This window comes from Rhipicephalus sanguineus, chromosome 7, assembly GCF_013339695.2.
Source record: "Rhipicephalus sanguineus isolate Rsan-2018 chromosome 7, BIME_Rsan_1.4, whole genome shotgun sequence".
In the NCBI taxonomy this organism is placed as follows: Eukaryota; Metazoa; Arthropoda; class Arachnida; order Ixodida; family Ixodidae; genus Rhipicephalus; species Rhipicephalus sanguineus.
The window spans coordinates 147,279,771-147,297,393 of NC_051182.1; the positions used below are offsets into that span (position 1 = coordinate 147,279,771).

The following is a 17,623-nucleotide window of genomic DNA, read 5'->3' on the forward strand; positions in this document are numbered from 1 at the left end:
GGTCTAACTTAGACCGGAGTATTTCCAAATACCCGACGTGGGAGCGACCCGCATGAACCCCTACGCCCTGTACGGTGTAGGGGTACGGTGGCGACGACAGCGCCCTAGCGTCGTTTATCTGCGCTAGTCTCGGAGGCAACGATCACTCAAGCCGCCGAAGAGTAAAGATCTCGGAAGCGCGCTTAGAAGCAGCGCCGCACTCAACGGCAAACGCGCGCGCAGCCTGGTAACAGTGGGGTGCGCAAGCAAGCAGTGGACACGACACGGATGACTTCGGTTGCGGACACGAAAGTGGGAAGATTTATGGAAATATGCTACCGCGGCGTAGTTTAACAACTACGAAGAGCCCATGTTAGCGAAAGGGCTACGCGGCAAACTCGGAAAGCGTGTGAGTCGGCGTGGCGTCTCTCCGTGATAACAAAAATGAGCGACTCCGGATCGTTCTTACGGCCACCGTCGTTTCATTGCCAACGGCAGTGGTTGCTGTTGTCAACTGCGACGTTGCTGTGGGTGTTGTCAGCGGCCGCGGAAGCGCTGGGTAAGTCAGCCGAACCTGCTTCTTAGTTTACAACTCTAATTACATTCTCCGTGAATGCGCTCTGACGTCACTACGGCTCTCTGACCATTGCTCTGACGCGCCGCGCGATAGCATTCCTTTCCTGGGGGGCATGAGAGTCAACAACCCACGTAAACATGGGGCTTGCATCGTTTCTTTCTTTTCCTGGCTGCGTTGCGTGCAGTTGACACCTTTTGCCGTGTTCGTTTGCTTAGGATACAACTCGTTGTAGCGTGCGTTTTGTTGTAGCTTGCGGACAAGCGTGTGTCATCGCACTTAGCCCAGCTCGAAACTGCACGCTTGCTTTTGTTTATGACGTTCGTGCTGCAGGTGTAACGAGCTGACAGTTCACTGGGAGGAGGCGTAGCATTACTGACGACGCCGCAGATGTTATGCAGCACGATTGTGTTATGCCGTTTGTGCGTGCACACCAGCTTCGCAATGATTCAGGCCTGTGTAGTACTTAGATTTAGTTGAGAACCGCGGAGCCCTCCACTACGCCGTCCCTCATAAGCATATCGTGGTTGTGCTACGTTAAACCCAAACAATTATTATTATTACACGAGCGACGCAGTCATATCTCAAGACAACCCTAGCGCGCGTCCATGTTTTCGTGTCCTCTACGTGATTTGACGCATGCCGCTTTTTCGTTTTAAAAAGCATTACGAGCCGCTTACGGTTCTGAGCGGTTGTCTCTACTCGGGAAGTGGACACAGGCGGTTGAGAATGAAGTTTAGCTTTCGACTACGTGATTACTACGCTGAGATCGGGCGTTGTAATCCTAGCTACGCGCAATGTGATGACAGCTGACTGCAGGCGCCCTGTAGGAGGCGTCCAGCTGAAGTTGGGAGTCGTTCGCACCGCCTCGTGATGCGCTTGTCTGGCTTAGAAAATCGCCGATAACGAATCAGAGCGTGCTCTGCCTCCCAGATGGACGTTCCGTACCCTGCTAGGCCCAGGAAACGTATCCACATGCAACCGTAAACCCAGTTGCTAGTTATCTGAGGTTGCCAGATTACTTCTCATAACTCAGCGGCTTCCGCAGTTTTGTGCTCGCTTTCAAACAGCCCTGTTCATCAGCTGTCACAACATTTTAAAAAGATTGATGTGGTATTCCGGCCCTTGCAGATTGATTGGGGGCTTCACATTATGGCCAAAATCAAGGCTTGCCACGTGAGGACCTTATCATGTCAATTACAACATTTTTTTCTTTGCAAGGCAAGCTTAAGTTTGCTGTTTGTAAAGCTAACGCTAAAATCATGGCACATCCTTCATTTGGGTGTGCGTCATGTCATTGGCTGTTCTTACTGTTATCTGTTAATTGACTTTGGAGCAGAGATAACTCGAGTAACAAGCGCTCGGGAAAGACTGGCAAAAAAAAGATAACCGTGTGTAAACTCTGTGCTCGATGCAAGCTTTTCATCAGCTTGTCGTGGCCTCTGCAAACTAGCTTGCGTGCTGTCAAACAAACATAAATGTTTGACTCGTGTCGGAACAAGAGGTTCGAGAGATTGTAGCACTCGCTTCCATCACAAAAACAACATCCTGGTTATTCGTTTACTTTGTGTGTGTCAGAACTATCTGAAAGCGAGATCACGTGGCTCTAAGAATGGACCGCAACCGATAACTAAGGAAATATAGTATGGGCTCTGGCACATAGGCTACAACAAGCAAATGGCAACCGTGTTGTCCGCAATGTCTTTGCAGTTTGCCACATTTACACTACATGCCAACTGGCAAATGAATCTGCAGCGGCAATCTCAATGCTTGTGACAGTAGTAGTGCCTCGCTGCCTAATATAATAAGCCTCCGAAAGTTTAATGATCGTGGATGGTTGATGCATGTTGAGTGTAATGATGAACGTGACGGTGTGGCCTTCAATGGGGTAGCCAGTTTGTTCTAGCCATCCACATTACGAACGGTAGTACCTCTGCAACATATTTGTAAGTTTGTGCCATCAAAGCTTGTGTAGCTCCCTTTGAATAACTCAAGGTAAACAGAATATTAATGAGAACTGTTAGTTCTCATTAATATTGTGTCTAACAAAGATAAACGAGCCCTTGAAAAATCATCTGCTTTCCTTCAAGGTAAACAGGCCCTTCGAGTTCTTAAAATGGGGACAAAAAACTAAGAAATGAAAAACGACAAAGATTCACTGTATACTTTCACAGTCTCGCCTGTTTTTGCTAACTGCCTCCACTCCTCTTGTTTGAACAAACCAGGAGGCTAGTGAAGATGGGCATCTGTGTGCCTGACGTACCACTTTTCTTTCTTTCGCAGTGCACCCTTCTAACTATTTCTTTCATCCATACCAGGAATTGGATGTTCATCCACGTGCTTAGCAGCACAACACTTCAGTTGCCACAGGCAGTGACGATTGTGGGTTGATATCTAGGCAACAATGAAATGGGGCAATATAAATGACAAGTCACCTCTATAAAAGATCAGATTGGTATATCAGAAAGGCTTATCACCGACAAACCCATCGATTACTTGAAAATGGTGCATACAAACATGCATGTGACCGGTGCATCTCCAAGCGCCGCATTTCCGTAGGCTCGCTGGTGCTGAGTTTTTCACCTATGATGCTGCCACCGAAATCTGTGAGCTATGAAACCTTCGCTTAAAAAGTGAAATAGGATTCAAGAAGCTCACATTTTCCTTTGCTCGCGAATTCTGGTTTATGCAAAAGGAGCATGTCAACGTCAGAATCGCAAGTCCCCTATCAGCAGCCGGCAATGGGACATTTCGACTCCTACCGTCAACTCTGTGATGAACAAATGAAAAACAACTTTGATGGCAAAAGTATGCATTTCTCATAACCCACCACCTCACAGTTTTAACACAATAGCGTTTCGCAGAAATTGCATCATATGAAGAGAGGACTCCTGTTAATGGGTCTGATATTGCGTGACAGAAGGGTAGTATTGCATCAAGCATCACATTATGTGAATTGAACGACGGGCGAGTCGTTTAAAGGCCCACCCATAACAAAGCGCCGAGGCATAGTTAATCACAATCATCAGCAACAGCATCAACAAGGTCTGCAGCTGCTCGTATTGCCTTACATGTGCGTAGTGGGTACTTTACTGATTCCCAATAGGACGAACTATGGCATAGTGGGCACTCCGCAACTGTACTTGCAGTAGGCATGCATTCTAGGAGAGTTTCAAGTAGGCAATGTTACGTGCACAGACGTTCCTTGCAACACGGTTGAGTTGACCACTGAGATGTGAAGCCAGGCAAGTGAAGGAGAAAACCATGTTAACGGGGTCCAATCACCCTAACACGTTCTACTCTCGAAGGCAAAGCTGAAGCGTCCTCAAGCTTTTTCCCCGTCCTAAATGAATGGAAGCTCTCCTGCGTCCTTACAGCCGAGGGCAACAGCTGTTTGCACCGGCAGCCACTGTTGCTTCCTTCGCCTGCATTCTCTACTTTTGCATTTGTGCGAGGCACTACTCTTCTTCTTGGTAACCTCGGTGTACAATGCTGGAGAATGCTTGATAGAGTACAAAAAAAATAAACAAGAAAAGATACGCAGCAGCGGCATGAATAGTAAAAAGAAAACGACTATGCTGCCGTCATTTCCCATTGTCTTGAGACGTTGCTGACGGGAAGAGCTTGAATGACTTCGGTGGTGAGTAATGGAAGCTTGTGTGCAGTTAGTGCGCTCTCTGACGTGGTTGTTCTCCAGTTTGTCTACTTTGTTTTGTTTACTGTACTTTGTTCACCTTCGTGTTGCCTCGTACGTTTAATTAGGCTTTGCTGAAGTATGTCGTGTGTGACACTCCTGTTTTGCTGTGTTGAATGTTGAATCGTTAAGAAAGTTAGTCAACCGAAGTACTAAGCCCTGCTAAGCAAGTGTTTCATATTTTGAAGGAGAACAGGTCCCGGACGATGATATATATCAGCAAAAATGAAAGCTTCCCAGTTGCCGAAAAATTCTTCTTGGTCTGGGATTCGAACCTGAGACCAACGCTTTTCCTCTGTCATCGCTCTACCATCTGAACTAACCAGGGGGGGCTAGCATGTCGCAGCACGAAAGCAAAGAATTGACAACTTCAAGCACAGTAGTACTGAATACGGCAAATACGGAACTGACTCCCGTATGTCGTAAATACGGAATCGAGCTTTGTATATGGTAACTCTGGAACAACCCTAAATGTGATAAATGAATACAGAATTGAACCCTGAAAATGACACCAAGCGTGGTGCTGTACCTTGCTATGGTGTCAGGCGCTCCTGAAGCCCCCCACGTAATCAATCAATCAATCAATCAATCCACCAGTGTTGATTCAATCATTCAATAAAAAAAATGGTAGCAAAATATTTGGACCGTTAGCCTGTGTGGTTACTTATCGGTCCAATCTTGTACATGGAGTTTTCTGTATACAGGTTTAGAGCAGAGGTGCTGTTGATATGATTTTAGCGAGCGAGAGAGAGATGTGACGGTGGCTGACGTGGCCGCACCGTGCTCACCACTTTATTGAGAAGGCGAACAGACGAAGAGGAGTGGCGGTGGCTGCAGCGTCCAGACAGGCCAGAACCGTGAGCGCATTCTTACTGGCTTGTGCCTTGAGCTCTTGGCATGAGCTGCGCGAGAGGTGCGGCGCGGTGGTTGGAAAATGATGATGATGGGCGATGATGACGCAAGAATGATTATGATTCTGTGTACAAATGCAATAACAGGGTAGCTTCAGTGGCATATTTTACCTAATTAAATATGCATGACAATGAATACAAAATACCTCCAAAATCTTAAATAGAAGAGCAATTAAAGCATCCATTGTAAAGATGCAGATCATCGGTGTACTAGAAGTGAATTAACACGGTTAGTGCACATAATGTAACTGTGTTAAAAATTTAACACAGTCGAACTGACATCAGGAGAACTAAAACGAGAAAGAAAGAGAAATGTACCAGGCGAGTCATCAAAAAGTATGAATGTGAAGTTAACTTTACTTAACAACATGATTGATTTAGAAGGACGTCTTGCTGGGCGAGTTGGTAATATTCCATTATTAAAGTAGCGCAAAACAACACGGACAAAGTAAAATGGTAACATACACAGCGCAGTATGTTTAATTTCACGCAACCTTAATTTCACTTGTAAAATAAATAAATATTGCTGCACTGTTGTCATGTACACTTCGCTTCCCTGTGATCAATGCAGAGGTGAACGTCACCAATGACGGGCCTGCCATACTGGACTCGACCATCACGTTCCGGGCGCAGTTGATCGGTGCGGAGTACCCCACGCTCTACTATGTCTTCCAGCACAACGTGCCATCAGGGGGAGGGCCCGTTACGATCACCAACGGAACGGAGGCCACACTGCCAATGGCCTTCCTCGCTTACAGGCACCAGCCGGGCGAGTACCTCATGACAGTCACTGTGCTCAAGCAGTACTTATTCTCAAAGCACAAGATAGCGGAGGGTTCCTGCAAGTTTCTGCTTACCCGTGAGTATGCTGTTGTGAAAATCACACGGTTGGAATTCAATAATTGTGCGCTGTTACTCTAGGGGTACCGACACCCATTTTCAAAGATTACTCCGTCACACAAATCTCCTGTATACAGAAATGGCTCTGAGTAAGTGTGAAACTCAATAAACGCTGCTGAGATATCTCATTTTGATATTAAAGTCAACTTTTGCATGGTGCACCCACTGACATCTGTACTAGCGTGACATCAGGCTACAGCTTCAATTCTGGTGACTTATGGCTAGTTGTGAGTATGGTATGGCTAGTTCTGATGATTATGGTGAGTCTGGCAATTCTGGTGAGTATGGCTAGTTGTGATGACGTCAGGTACCAAAACATACAATATGGCCGCTTGTGCATCACCAACAGAGCACGCAGTGGGGCGACCGTGGAAATGTCACATCTAGCTTGAGCACATTACGAGAAGCTCATCCCAAGTTGTAACCTCTGGGTGCAGTGGGAACCTAAACAAGCTTTGAATATGCTGTAATTAATTTTTCAGAATGCACTCAGGCTTGCCAGTACATATTCTAGGCTTTTGAGGAGGACTTGGTCTTTCATTTGACGCAAGAAAACAACTCAAAATACTCAAAATTTTTGTGTCAGTACCCTTTTAACAGATAATTTGATTGGGCTAATTGGTAATAATTCATCAGTGTAGGTAGCGCAAAGCTTTGCTGAGGACAGATAAAAAAAAAAGACAAGTGAGAATTGCTTACCTCAACTAAAAATTTGTTTCGAGCACATGGGCACATGGTTTTTTTGTTTTGTTTGTTTCCTTGTACCTATACTGCATGTTTAAGAAATTGTCTAAAATCCTCAAAAATCAGGGAAATGCGATATTTACTCGCTCCCTTCACAAATGATTTTTCTGTAGCGGCAGGCATCTTAAGGTGGTTAAAGACGTCATGTGGGACAGTAATTAAGACGGTTACATTAACTTTTTAATTAGTGAAGTTAAACAGTTATGTCAAATGGGAGAATTGAAGTTCATATGAAGAACCCATTGCAGCTTTGGGATATAGAAAATGCGAGCTCTTGTAATTATTGTGGCATAATGAATTTCAACCAAATTCAACGGCAAAACCGGAGCACTGATGAGTGCGACAAGCAGACGACCAGAATGACGTCACTGACCAGAAAGACAACGATTGCAGAGGTGTAGGACGCTCGCTCATTCCGGATGTCTTAGAAGAATATCGCAGTAGCGCTCTTCTGCATTTCGTTTTCGGTGTCACTGCCTAATTTGGGCGAATTTCATTGCTTCATAATTATTACTAGAGGCCACTTTTTCGAAATATCAAAACTGCGATGGGTTCCTCGCATGAAGGACTTCAATTTTCCCGTTGGACATAACCGCTTAACTCCACTAATTAGGTAGTTAATAATTTTTTCTTAATTACTGCTCCAGATGATGTCTTTAGCCATCTTGATATGCCTGCGGCTGCAGAAGGAGCAATTGTGATGGCATCAAACAAATATCGCCCTTTCCTGATTTTTTAGTATTTTGGACACATTTCTTGAAACACCCTGTATATGTATGCACCTCTCGCAGTAAACTTTCAGTTGAAGTAAGCACTTGTGACTTGTCCTTTCTGTATTTGTCCATAGTAAACGTTGGAGCGTCCTACAATGATGCGCGCTGTAGTATCTTGGTGGCTAAGCTGTAGCAATGCCAAGGCAAAGGGAACGAGTTTGATACCTCGCCACTGCGGCTGTATTTTAGTGGGGGTGAAATGTAGTTACACTTGTGTGCTTACCTTTAGGTGTCTATTAAAGAACTCCGCAAGTGGTCAAAATTAATCTGGATTCCCCCTCTAAGGTCGACCTCATGATCATGTCGTGGTTTGGGCCCATAAAATGCCCGAATTTAACATTTGAAAGCATTTAATGTTTGGAGGCTTTTCAAAGCTTGGTGCAAGATGCTTCTTTTTTGTGTCCTTGAAATGCAATTTATGTTTGACTTGTCGTAGTCATCAGTGAACTATAGATATCAACGAGGTGTTTGTCTTTGCTGCATTGTGCTTCTTCTGTCTGAAACCTCCATTGAGTTTTGCTTTTTAGCTACACTCGAAAGAGCTACTGCAATTGCAAATGCAGTTCATGTTTGACTTGTTGTAGTCATCAGTGAACTATAGATATTACGAGGTGTCTGTCTTTTCTGCATTGTGCTGCTGCTGCCTGAAACCTTCATTGAGTTTTGCTTTTTAGTTACACTCGAAAGAGCTCTTAAAGCTACTTGAGGTCAAAAGCAATGGCGGTCCCTCTGCTACGGCATGTATTTTTATTCAGGTACCCTAAAAGCCAAGAAGGCATTACGTAGAGGGGATTACAATGAAGGAGGCAAAAGATATTTAAAGTACACAACTAGACAAGAAAGTAGGTATTATAACAACAAGAATCAGTAAGCATGGATTAATACAAAAACAGTCACTTATAACAATCGCAAGTTTAAAAGGTTTCCAATATACTTTGAGCACCTAATCTTCATAAACACTAGTACATTCAAATGATGAAAATCAGCACACAAAAACAAGGTAAGACAGTTTTAGGTGTACATTACTGAACATAATAACAAATTGCATATTAAGTCAGTACATCGGCAATGCAATTGAACTCAACAGCAGCAGTTTTTTCCCCATTTTTCTTTGTCATATTGTGGTATTATCACATTATCATATTTTGCTTTTGGTGCATGAAGCACCTTAAGTAAATCAAATTGATCTGGCGCAGGGGACATAGTGGGAAGGATTGTGGTGTCCCAGGACGGCCACACGCTGCCGGACGACCAAACGATCGTGTCCACGAACCGGACGACAAACTTTACTTTTGAGCTGCACGATCCCAGCGGCTACTTCACCAACTCGTCCGACAGCTTGTCTTGGAAGGTGAGCACCAATAGGAAGCCACGAAAATCAAGTGATCAGCTAAGTGTGCAGCATGCTCAAATATGTTCAGCATGCCTTCTGCCAGACTCAGGTGTACAGTTTAGGCAAAGAAATTAGGCTGTTTTAGAATAGGGTATGCTGAGATAGCGTTCATTAGGTAGGATACGCTATTTCCGTCACTTAGCGGGGGTACAGAAGATGATAGCGTACGACGCATGCGCAGCGGCGACAAACGCTCACGCAGAGCTTTGCGTACCCTATTCTAAAGTTGTTTGTTTTAACAGAACAGTTATGTGAAACTCTGAATCAAAGTCTGCCTCAGTGGTATAGTGGTCACGGTGCTCGGCTGCTGACCCGAAAGTCACTGGTTCAATTATTTAACAGCATTTTGCCCTTCCAAATCCTGAATGTGTGTTTGCACTATATGTCTCCTGGCTGATGCATTTTTCTTCACGGTCCCATGAAAGACATATTAAGGGGAGTTTTACTGTACTAGTGAAATCAACTTTCTCCTTAACGTCCCTTTAACCCATATATGCCCAGTGTCCTACATATAGGACGCTTCTTTGATGCACTCTAAACATCGCTATTCCTTTAGCCGATGACTAGCGCCACCTACAGCACATCAAGCAGGCCTCATTCTCAACGTGTGCAAGCCTAGACATTGCTTGGTTTTCATGCTGCCACGTGCCGACCGCTTTCTCCGGGCAAACGCGTGCTTTGTATAAAAGACGTCATGGAGAGGAAGAAGTGCAATGTCGGTGTGCACGTGAAATGTTTCAAGGCTTACCACACCCACACATAGCACCCCTAATGCACAGTGTCTTATATGTATAGGACGGCTTGAAAAACAGTGTTGCGTTTACCTGGCAGTAAATAAAGAACCTGTGCTTTCTTTTGAGGGTAGAAGTACACTTTTTAAGAAAAAAAATATTTGTTTTGTCAATTTTTTCGAGTTTGGGCATATATGGGTTAAGGAGAGTCCGTGGTTTTGACAAGTTCTACTTAGCTAGACTCCACATGTGCATCGCTTCAAGCATTTTGACGTTAACGCCTGTATGACGATGTTTTCCACTTGTCTTTCTTACCTACCGCCGTGGTTTAGTGGTTATGGTGTGCGATTACTGACCTGAACGTCGCAGGATTGAATCCCAGCCACTGCAGCCGCATTTCAACGAAGGCAAAATACTAGAGGCCTGTGTAGTTACGTGCACGTTGAAGAATGCCAGATTGTAGAAATTTCCGGAGCCCTCCACTACACCGTATCTCGTAATCATGTGAATGGTTTTGCGTCGTAAAACGCCAACAGGTATTTCATATTACAGTGAAGCTGTCTTTGTCTGGGATCTGGAAAAAAAATGTGCACGACAACAATTAGACAACTATTCATCAATTAGCAAGATAAGCATCCTGTACTGAACATGTATTCGCATATGCAAGCACTGAAAAAGGTGACATAACCAAGCAGGTAGAACAAAAGAATTTCTGGCTGTGTTTTTTATACAATATTTAACATGAACGTATCGCACTGCAAAAGAATTATAGCCTATAATTTAAGGTGTACATAATGATGGCTTCTGACAGCTTTGTAATACTTACTACAACTGGGTAATTACAATGTTACTAATAATTTAAAAATGTAATACCCCAACAATTTTTATTATTACTTTTGTTTCAGCTGGACTACGGCCTGTCTCATTACGCTCCCTACTACACCATAAACTTCACTGACACGAACGTCCACACCGTGAACCTCATCGTGGTAGCCCTTGTAACCAGGCCAAACTCAACGTCTCCGCAGGTCAAGCTCGGCTCCTTCACGCGCAACATCGCCCCCAAAGGTGGGTGCCCGACATGAACTCCCGTGACACAGCTGTGGCTTGTGTGAATTAGGAATCGTTAAGAACGGAGAGAGGTTATGGAGGTGCTGTCTGTGTGTGAACAGAAAACAAAAGGCAGCGATGAGCATCTGTGGGCCTGTGCACGGTCGCGGCTCACACTCGCTCGCTGCTGGGGAATCGGTCCATCCGTGCGTTTCAACAAGTAAAGATGATTCTGTGTTTGCTGCCTCTGTGTCCTCTCTGAGGAAGCCGGCTGACCACCCGTTCTGAGTTTACAGTGGAATGCCTCTCTAATGAACTACTGTATAATGAAATGACTCGTATCACAAAAAATTCCTTATGTTCCAGATATGTTTAGAGCATTACGGTGCGCAATTTTTACAACAATGTGACTTGTGTGGCGAAGTATTTCGAGCGAACTAGCACTTCGTTTTAAAGGCACTTAACTGTATTTGCATTCGCTGTGGTGACTTAGTGGCTAAGATGTTACGCAGCTAAGCACAAGGCCGCGGGTTTGATTCCTGGCTATGGCGGCTGCATTTTGAAATGGTGTGAGAAACCTGTTGGATGTAGTGTTAAGACAAGATGAAGTGAATATGAAAAGACTCCAAAGTTTTAGTCATGCTTGTTAATGAACATAAATGAGATTTGAGCAGTAGCACTCACCGCACGTTACTACTATTTTCAGCGGTGTGAAATGGAAGCTAAATAACACTAATCATAACTGTGCAACAGGCCTGCATGGACAAATTGCATTGAGATCATAGTACATCATAAGTTTGAAACCAAAAGTGAATATGTAGACATATCGGTGCGATGTTCATTTTTCGGATGTTTGGGTAATGTTGTACTGGTGGATGCTAATTTCAGATTTTGATCCACAGGTCTACATAAATATAACCAACATTAACACAGGTAATTACCGAATATGGTCAAGTAAACGAAATTTTTCGCTGGTAGAAGCATGTCGGAATAGTACATTCCTATAATAAGCACAGGAAATAAGGATGATTTTTTGTGTCAGGTGTGAAGGTGAAATGTTAGATGCCTGCATACTGTGCGATGTCGGTGCTTGTTAATGAACCCCTAGTTGTCGAAGTTATCTGAAGCCCTCGGCTATGGCATGCCTCATAATCGTATACAGCGGACTCTCAGTAAACAGAAATCTCTTAAATGGAACAGCTGCTGTAATGGAACAAATGCCTCTGATATGATTGGTTCTGTACATGAATTTTGCACCCCTGTTTCTTTCTGAGTAAATGGCATTCGTGTTAACTGGAACATATTTTCTCGGACCTTTCATGTTCCGTTCAGTGAGAGTCTACTGTAGTAGTTTTGCAATGTAAAACCCCAGGAATCATTTTGTGCCATGCGACTTTGCTTATAATGTGGGCTGAATGTACTCAAATGCATCGGGTGTTCCCTTATCTTTCCCGTGCTCATGTCTTATGAAAGCAGCGTACATCTGAGTTGGTATTCATTGTGGAAGTGTACAATAAGGCTAATCGTTTCGTTCCAACTTTTCCTCTAAGACCCTATAACAGGTGTCAACGTCCAAGGCAACATCTGGCTTCGCCGTGGTGATGTCGTCTCGCTGCAGGTGTCCTGCAATGGCAGGTATGTTAGTCAAGACTGTCTGCATTGTCTGTCTTCGGCTGTTTCGTGCATTGTCACTTGCCAGAGTATAGAACATCGGTTTTTTATTACAAAGCACTCCTGTTGCGTTCACTTAAAGGGGCCCTGCAACACTTTTTCAGCGTGGTCAGAAAATGCTGTCGATCGGTAGTTGAGGCTCCCAAGAACACGCGAGCCAAACACTATAGCGCAGCACGCGGCTTGGGATTTACAATAAATTCTCAGTCAGCTAAAAAACGCCTCCTCTTCTCTCGACAAAAATTATGCTTACGGTGTCACTGCCATTGGCTGATTTCAACATTGCGCGCTCGGTAGTTACTGCAGCTGCCGCGAGAGGCCGTCACTTGCGCGCGATCCCACTGAAAGTACGCTGCGCGTTCGAAGAAAAAAAGAAAGAAAGTGTTCAGGGTCACGAGGCACGCGTGACGTACCTTCTTCCCCCGTGCCACCCCTCCCTGCTTAGCTTCTAGCGCTTTTGTGGGGACGAGAGAAGAGAGCAAGCAGTTGCAGCATGCGACAAATCTTTGTAACTCCACTCGTACTGGACAGATTCTAAAAATATTTGCGGTGGTTGATTCATGAGGAGATCAGCTCCTTTAATGAAGCCATTCCATGGCTACTTGGAAAAGCGTTGCAGGGCCCCTTTAAGAAATCATTATGAAGCTCATGAAAGTAAACATCACGGCTAGTCCCAAACCCTTGGCTTACAAAGAGCTCACTGCTGTTTCATACATTGATGGCAGTCATAACAATACCCTAAAAGAGAACGTTGGGAAGGCCGCTCTAAAGCTCGTTATCTTTAATAGTTCTGCTGTGTCTATTCTGGGTTCTTGGTATCAGTTTCCTGTGTAACGGTCCTCATAGCCCTTAAATAATCTTCACAATAAATGTCACAGTATGCTGCATTTCTTTCATTGTATTGCTTTTTCTGTCTTTGCACCGCTCCTTTATAACACCAGTCTCTCGGTTTTCAACCAATATCCAATGGCATATAATCTGAGGTCCCAATGTCCCAAAGGGATATGGACTCTTGCTCCAACTTCCCTCCTGCTACCAAGCACAAGGATGCGGGTTTGATTCCCTAGCACAGTGGGCGCATTTCGAAGTAAATTGCCACAACGCCCATGTACAGTGCTCACTGATTGAAACACGAAAACTTAGGGCTGTGTAACGCACACTCTTTTGTTTCCAGCATCTACAGTTTGTATTGTATCAGTGCAATTTTGACTCGAACACTGACATCAGAGCCAACATTACCTTTAGTGCACGTTAAAGCGACATTTAAGAGAAAACAGATTGTTCTCGTATTAGTAAATGACTCTTTCACGATACCAAAATTCTCATGCTTGCCGCGAGGAGATGCTTGGTAAGCAAGAGCATGATAAAAAAATGCGGGTGGGGATGCCATTTTCAAGTTCCCACACCAATCGCCATGACGTCATCTATTTTGACGACATCTCTAGGACCGACGTAATTCCTAATCGGTAAAAATCAAGCACTTTGTTTTCTGAGGGGTCCAGAGACTTAACGTACCTAAGTGTAAGGAAATTTTGTTGGGCCAGTGTCACTAAAATTTGAAAAAATGCCCTTTGAAGTCCGTGACGTCATGTGCAAAGATTATGGCTCTATATTTAAAAATGAAACTTTTACCTCGATTTCGTCCTCTATTATTGAAGCTATGATGGTGAAATGAGCAACATTAAAGTTTTCAGAGTAAAATTTATCCATCTAAACCTATTCACTGTTTCAATTTAGTGTCCCTTTAAAGAACGCCGAGTGGTTATAATTATCTAGAGACCCCCCCACTTCGAGGTGCCTCATAATTGCGTCATTGCTTTGGCATGTGCAACTCTGGAGCTTAAAGGGACTGAAGATTGGCCAGAAGGTGTGATTAGATCATGGTGGAAATGGAAACATTGTGAATTACAGTGACAGATTCAAGCATCCCTTTTGCGATCTAAGCAGGATTTATATTTTTAAATCGGGTGCTAAAGTAACAAAAAACCGGTATGTCATGCAGCTTAGCGGCAGCGCCTTGAAGCTTTATTATGGAGTCGTTCACTTTACTGCGCCTAGTTTGATGTTTTCATGCGCACCATATTTAACGCTCAGAATTAGTGCATGTATGTTATTATTTAACCCCGCTCTATTCTATGCTGGTTATGAGGGAAAAGGAGTTGCACGCTTAGAAGTGGCGCTGCCTTCACGGCAACTGCTGGAGCATGTATAGCTACGGCGCATGCGTGCGCAGTGCGCAGTACACACACGTGCAGCAAAATGCTGCATTCAAATAAGAACTGCTCTCGCGCTCACCTCCCACTCTTTGCAGGATGTGTTGTATGTCTACGACTTCATAGTTGCTGCAGATGGAAAAATTCTTATTAAGAATGGTTCATGGCACTTTCTGCATTGCCATTCTATGACTAGACACTCTACCGGCAAGGTTTCCATTGCGCTAATGAAAACAGGTTCTTTAAAGATTGGTTGTCAGTCCCCTTAATATTTTTGGTTTCACCAGCGCCCCCTACAATTACTGCTGGAAGTATCTACCAGGCAATGCGACCAGCAACTCAACGGCCAACCTGACATGCGACGAGCCCATCTCAACCAACCAGTGCCAGTTCCCGCTGGTGCACTACTTTCCGCAGGATGGCTCACACTTCATCGCCATCCTCGTGAGCAACATCGTTCAGGCGAAACCCTACATCAAAAACATCGAGGTGCACATCTACGATGGTGAGCTCGCATTCTTTGCACTTAAGATTTGTCTATTTTATTTTATTTCATTTACAGTAGAGCCTCGATAATACGAACCCGGCTGATAGGAATTTCGGCTTGCTATGAATTCGTAAAGTTACTTGGCCAAATTCCATTGTGTCCAGTGTGCTAAAGTTCGGATGTTGTGAACGCTTTTGAACATTGCAACGAGTGGTACAAACTTGGGTACCAAAACCGTCGGGCAACGGCCAATAGACGCGTGCTCCATAAGCTCCGGAAGTACGCACGGCCAGTGCACACACGGTCAGAACTGTGGTTATCGTTCCCCACAACCGCTGTGGACGAAGCTGCGGTCGCCATCGATGCAATCATGTATGGTGGCGATGAAATTCCGAAAGTACACATACGTACAGTGCTCGCTGAGTCAAAGCAATGCAGCCTGCTGCAATCGCTACGGACAAACACGATAGATTCAATTGTAGATAGCAACGATGCTGTCTTGAAGGCCAGTGTGCGGCCAGCGCACACGAATTGAAAACAGAACTACGTCGTTTGCCACAATTGCTGTGCTCGAAACCACGGTTGCTATTGATGCGATCATCGATAGCAACTATGCAGCTCCGAAGGTACGGGGCTAACATAGCAGTAGATTAAAGGCAATAAAGTCGCATAAAGTCATGAAGCGTTTCGGCGTTCTTGTCGTTCGTTTATGACTATGTTGCGGCGAACTTCCACACTTAGTTTTCCGTTGGCCTCAAGCGAAACATTGACGCGCGCGTTCGCAGCAGCCAGCTGTGCCTGTCCCTCATCAATCCGTTCGCGAGTGTCCCATAAAAGCATACACGGGTTCTTTCGATGGCAATAATTGTTTTCTGGATATATCATGGTTTGAAAAGTGTTTTGCTAGTTTTATTGGTGATATGAAGTATTCGGTGATACGAATATTTTTGCTCCTCTGTGAGGTTCGTATCACCGAGATTCTACTGTATTACTTACTGAAGACCCTTAGGTCCAACCAGGTGGGCAGCTTCTATATCGCATGGTTTATACAAAGAGTTACATAAAAATTGTTTGAGATTGGTGTGGGTAGAAGACATAGTAATACGAGAAATTGACATAGAAAATTGTTTTGTGATTGATGAAAAAAAGACAAACAAAAAAAAAGACTAAACGTCAGTAATAGAATATGTTTATAGATTACTGTAGTAAGATGAATTACCACAGTATGAATACAAAACACCAATCATTTTTCACTATTTAGAGCAAAATAGCGCTACCATAATAAAGAGGTGAAAATTGCAATGGTGAGACAATGCTACTTTGGTGGAATGCTACTTTTCTTTGTAATGTTTGAATATAGAAATCTCCAATTCAAATACAAATGCACTTAATCCTCGATATAACGAACCCTGATATATCGAATATCCTCGGCTAACAAACTTCCTCTTAAAGCAATTTCTTGAATTTGACGAATTATCGGACCTAATGAATATTCATTGAGATGAAGTTAACCTTGTGTCGCACAAGACTTCATTGTAATGATGTTCAACCGTCGAAGAAGTTAGCATTGAATTTAGGATATTTTCTCATTTCTAAAGCTACATGTAAATGTTAAGTTCATGTGGAGCTTGTTCGGTTGAAGAGAAGGAAAAATGTCAGGCTGATATGCATTGACGCATTCACAAATGTACATTATATAGTTCGAAATTAAGCATCCATACCTGGTATGCTTGTTAGTGACAAACTACTGCTTTAACTTTCCTTGTTGGTTTCTGTCCAGCTAATGTAGGCTGATATTGCTGAGGGTTTAACAGCAAAATGGGCCCATTCTGGTGCTGCGATTATGAAAACTGAATAGAAGTTTGGGGTGAGTGATAGTGAAGGCAGTCTGCTAGCTGGAACTGCAACTGGGCAACAGTCTTGAATTTGTAAGAAGTGTACTGCACGCTTCTAGGTTGCAGTGGGACGACACGTAGTAAGTGTCAAGAGATGTTACTTTGATATCAGAATCGTCCCTGAAATGTTGATTTGCACAGCTGTCTTACCTCTCACAATCATGAAGGAGGTTTCACTACACCTGTGAGACGGAGATGTAATATCATTGGAGATGTTTTTAGCGAAGTCTATGCAGCTGTATCAGGCACCATTTGATGACATTTTGTGCTAAGGAAATGGACAAAAGTAAACGCTGAGTTGTATAATTCCATTTTTACGTAGAAAATGAAGTTAATGCAGTCTTTGAGTACATGCAGTAAAAAACATTGTAAGTGCTTAATTTTGATTTGAAAATCATTAGAGGAGCCAGGTTATGATGATGTATGACAGTTTTGTAGGACCAAAAATGGCTATTAAAGTTGAAAGAATATGTCTGGCACAAAGTGAGCAAATAATTTCGCAGCTACATTTGTGTATGCATTCTTTATACTAAAATCACCATGACTTCAGCCCTAATTCGTTGCCCAGCCATATTTTCTCTGCTGGGATTGCATGTAAATAGGAGGTC

General features: G+C 43.7%; 1 protein-coding gene across 4 annotated transcripts in view; it reads left to right on the top strand.

Moving 5' to 3' along the window:
* Positions 1-230: 230 nt before the first annotated feature.
* LOC119400211 (uncharacterized) overlaps positions 231-17,623 on the top strand; it is a 30,814-nt gene continuing 13,421 nt past the window's right edge. For all 4 annotated transcript variants that reach the window (XM_037667214.2, XM_037667215.2, XM_049418000.1 and 1 more), the window contains exons 1-6: positions 231-538; positions 5,730-6,017; positions 8,772-8,926; positions 10,605-10,767; positions 12,300-12,384; positions 14,921-15,138. In XM_037667214.2, the coding sequence (XP_037523142.1) occupies positions 424-538; positions 5,730-6,017; positions 8,772-8,926; positions 10,605-10,767; positions 12,300-12,384; positions 14,921-15,138 (1,024 nt within the window). In that variant the 5' untranslated portion in view covers positions 231-423. The remainder of the gene's footprint in view (positions 539-5,729; positions 6,018-8,771; positions 8,927-10,604; positions 10,768-12,299; positions 12,385-14,920; positions 15,139-17,623) is intronic.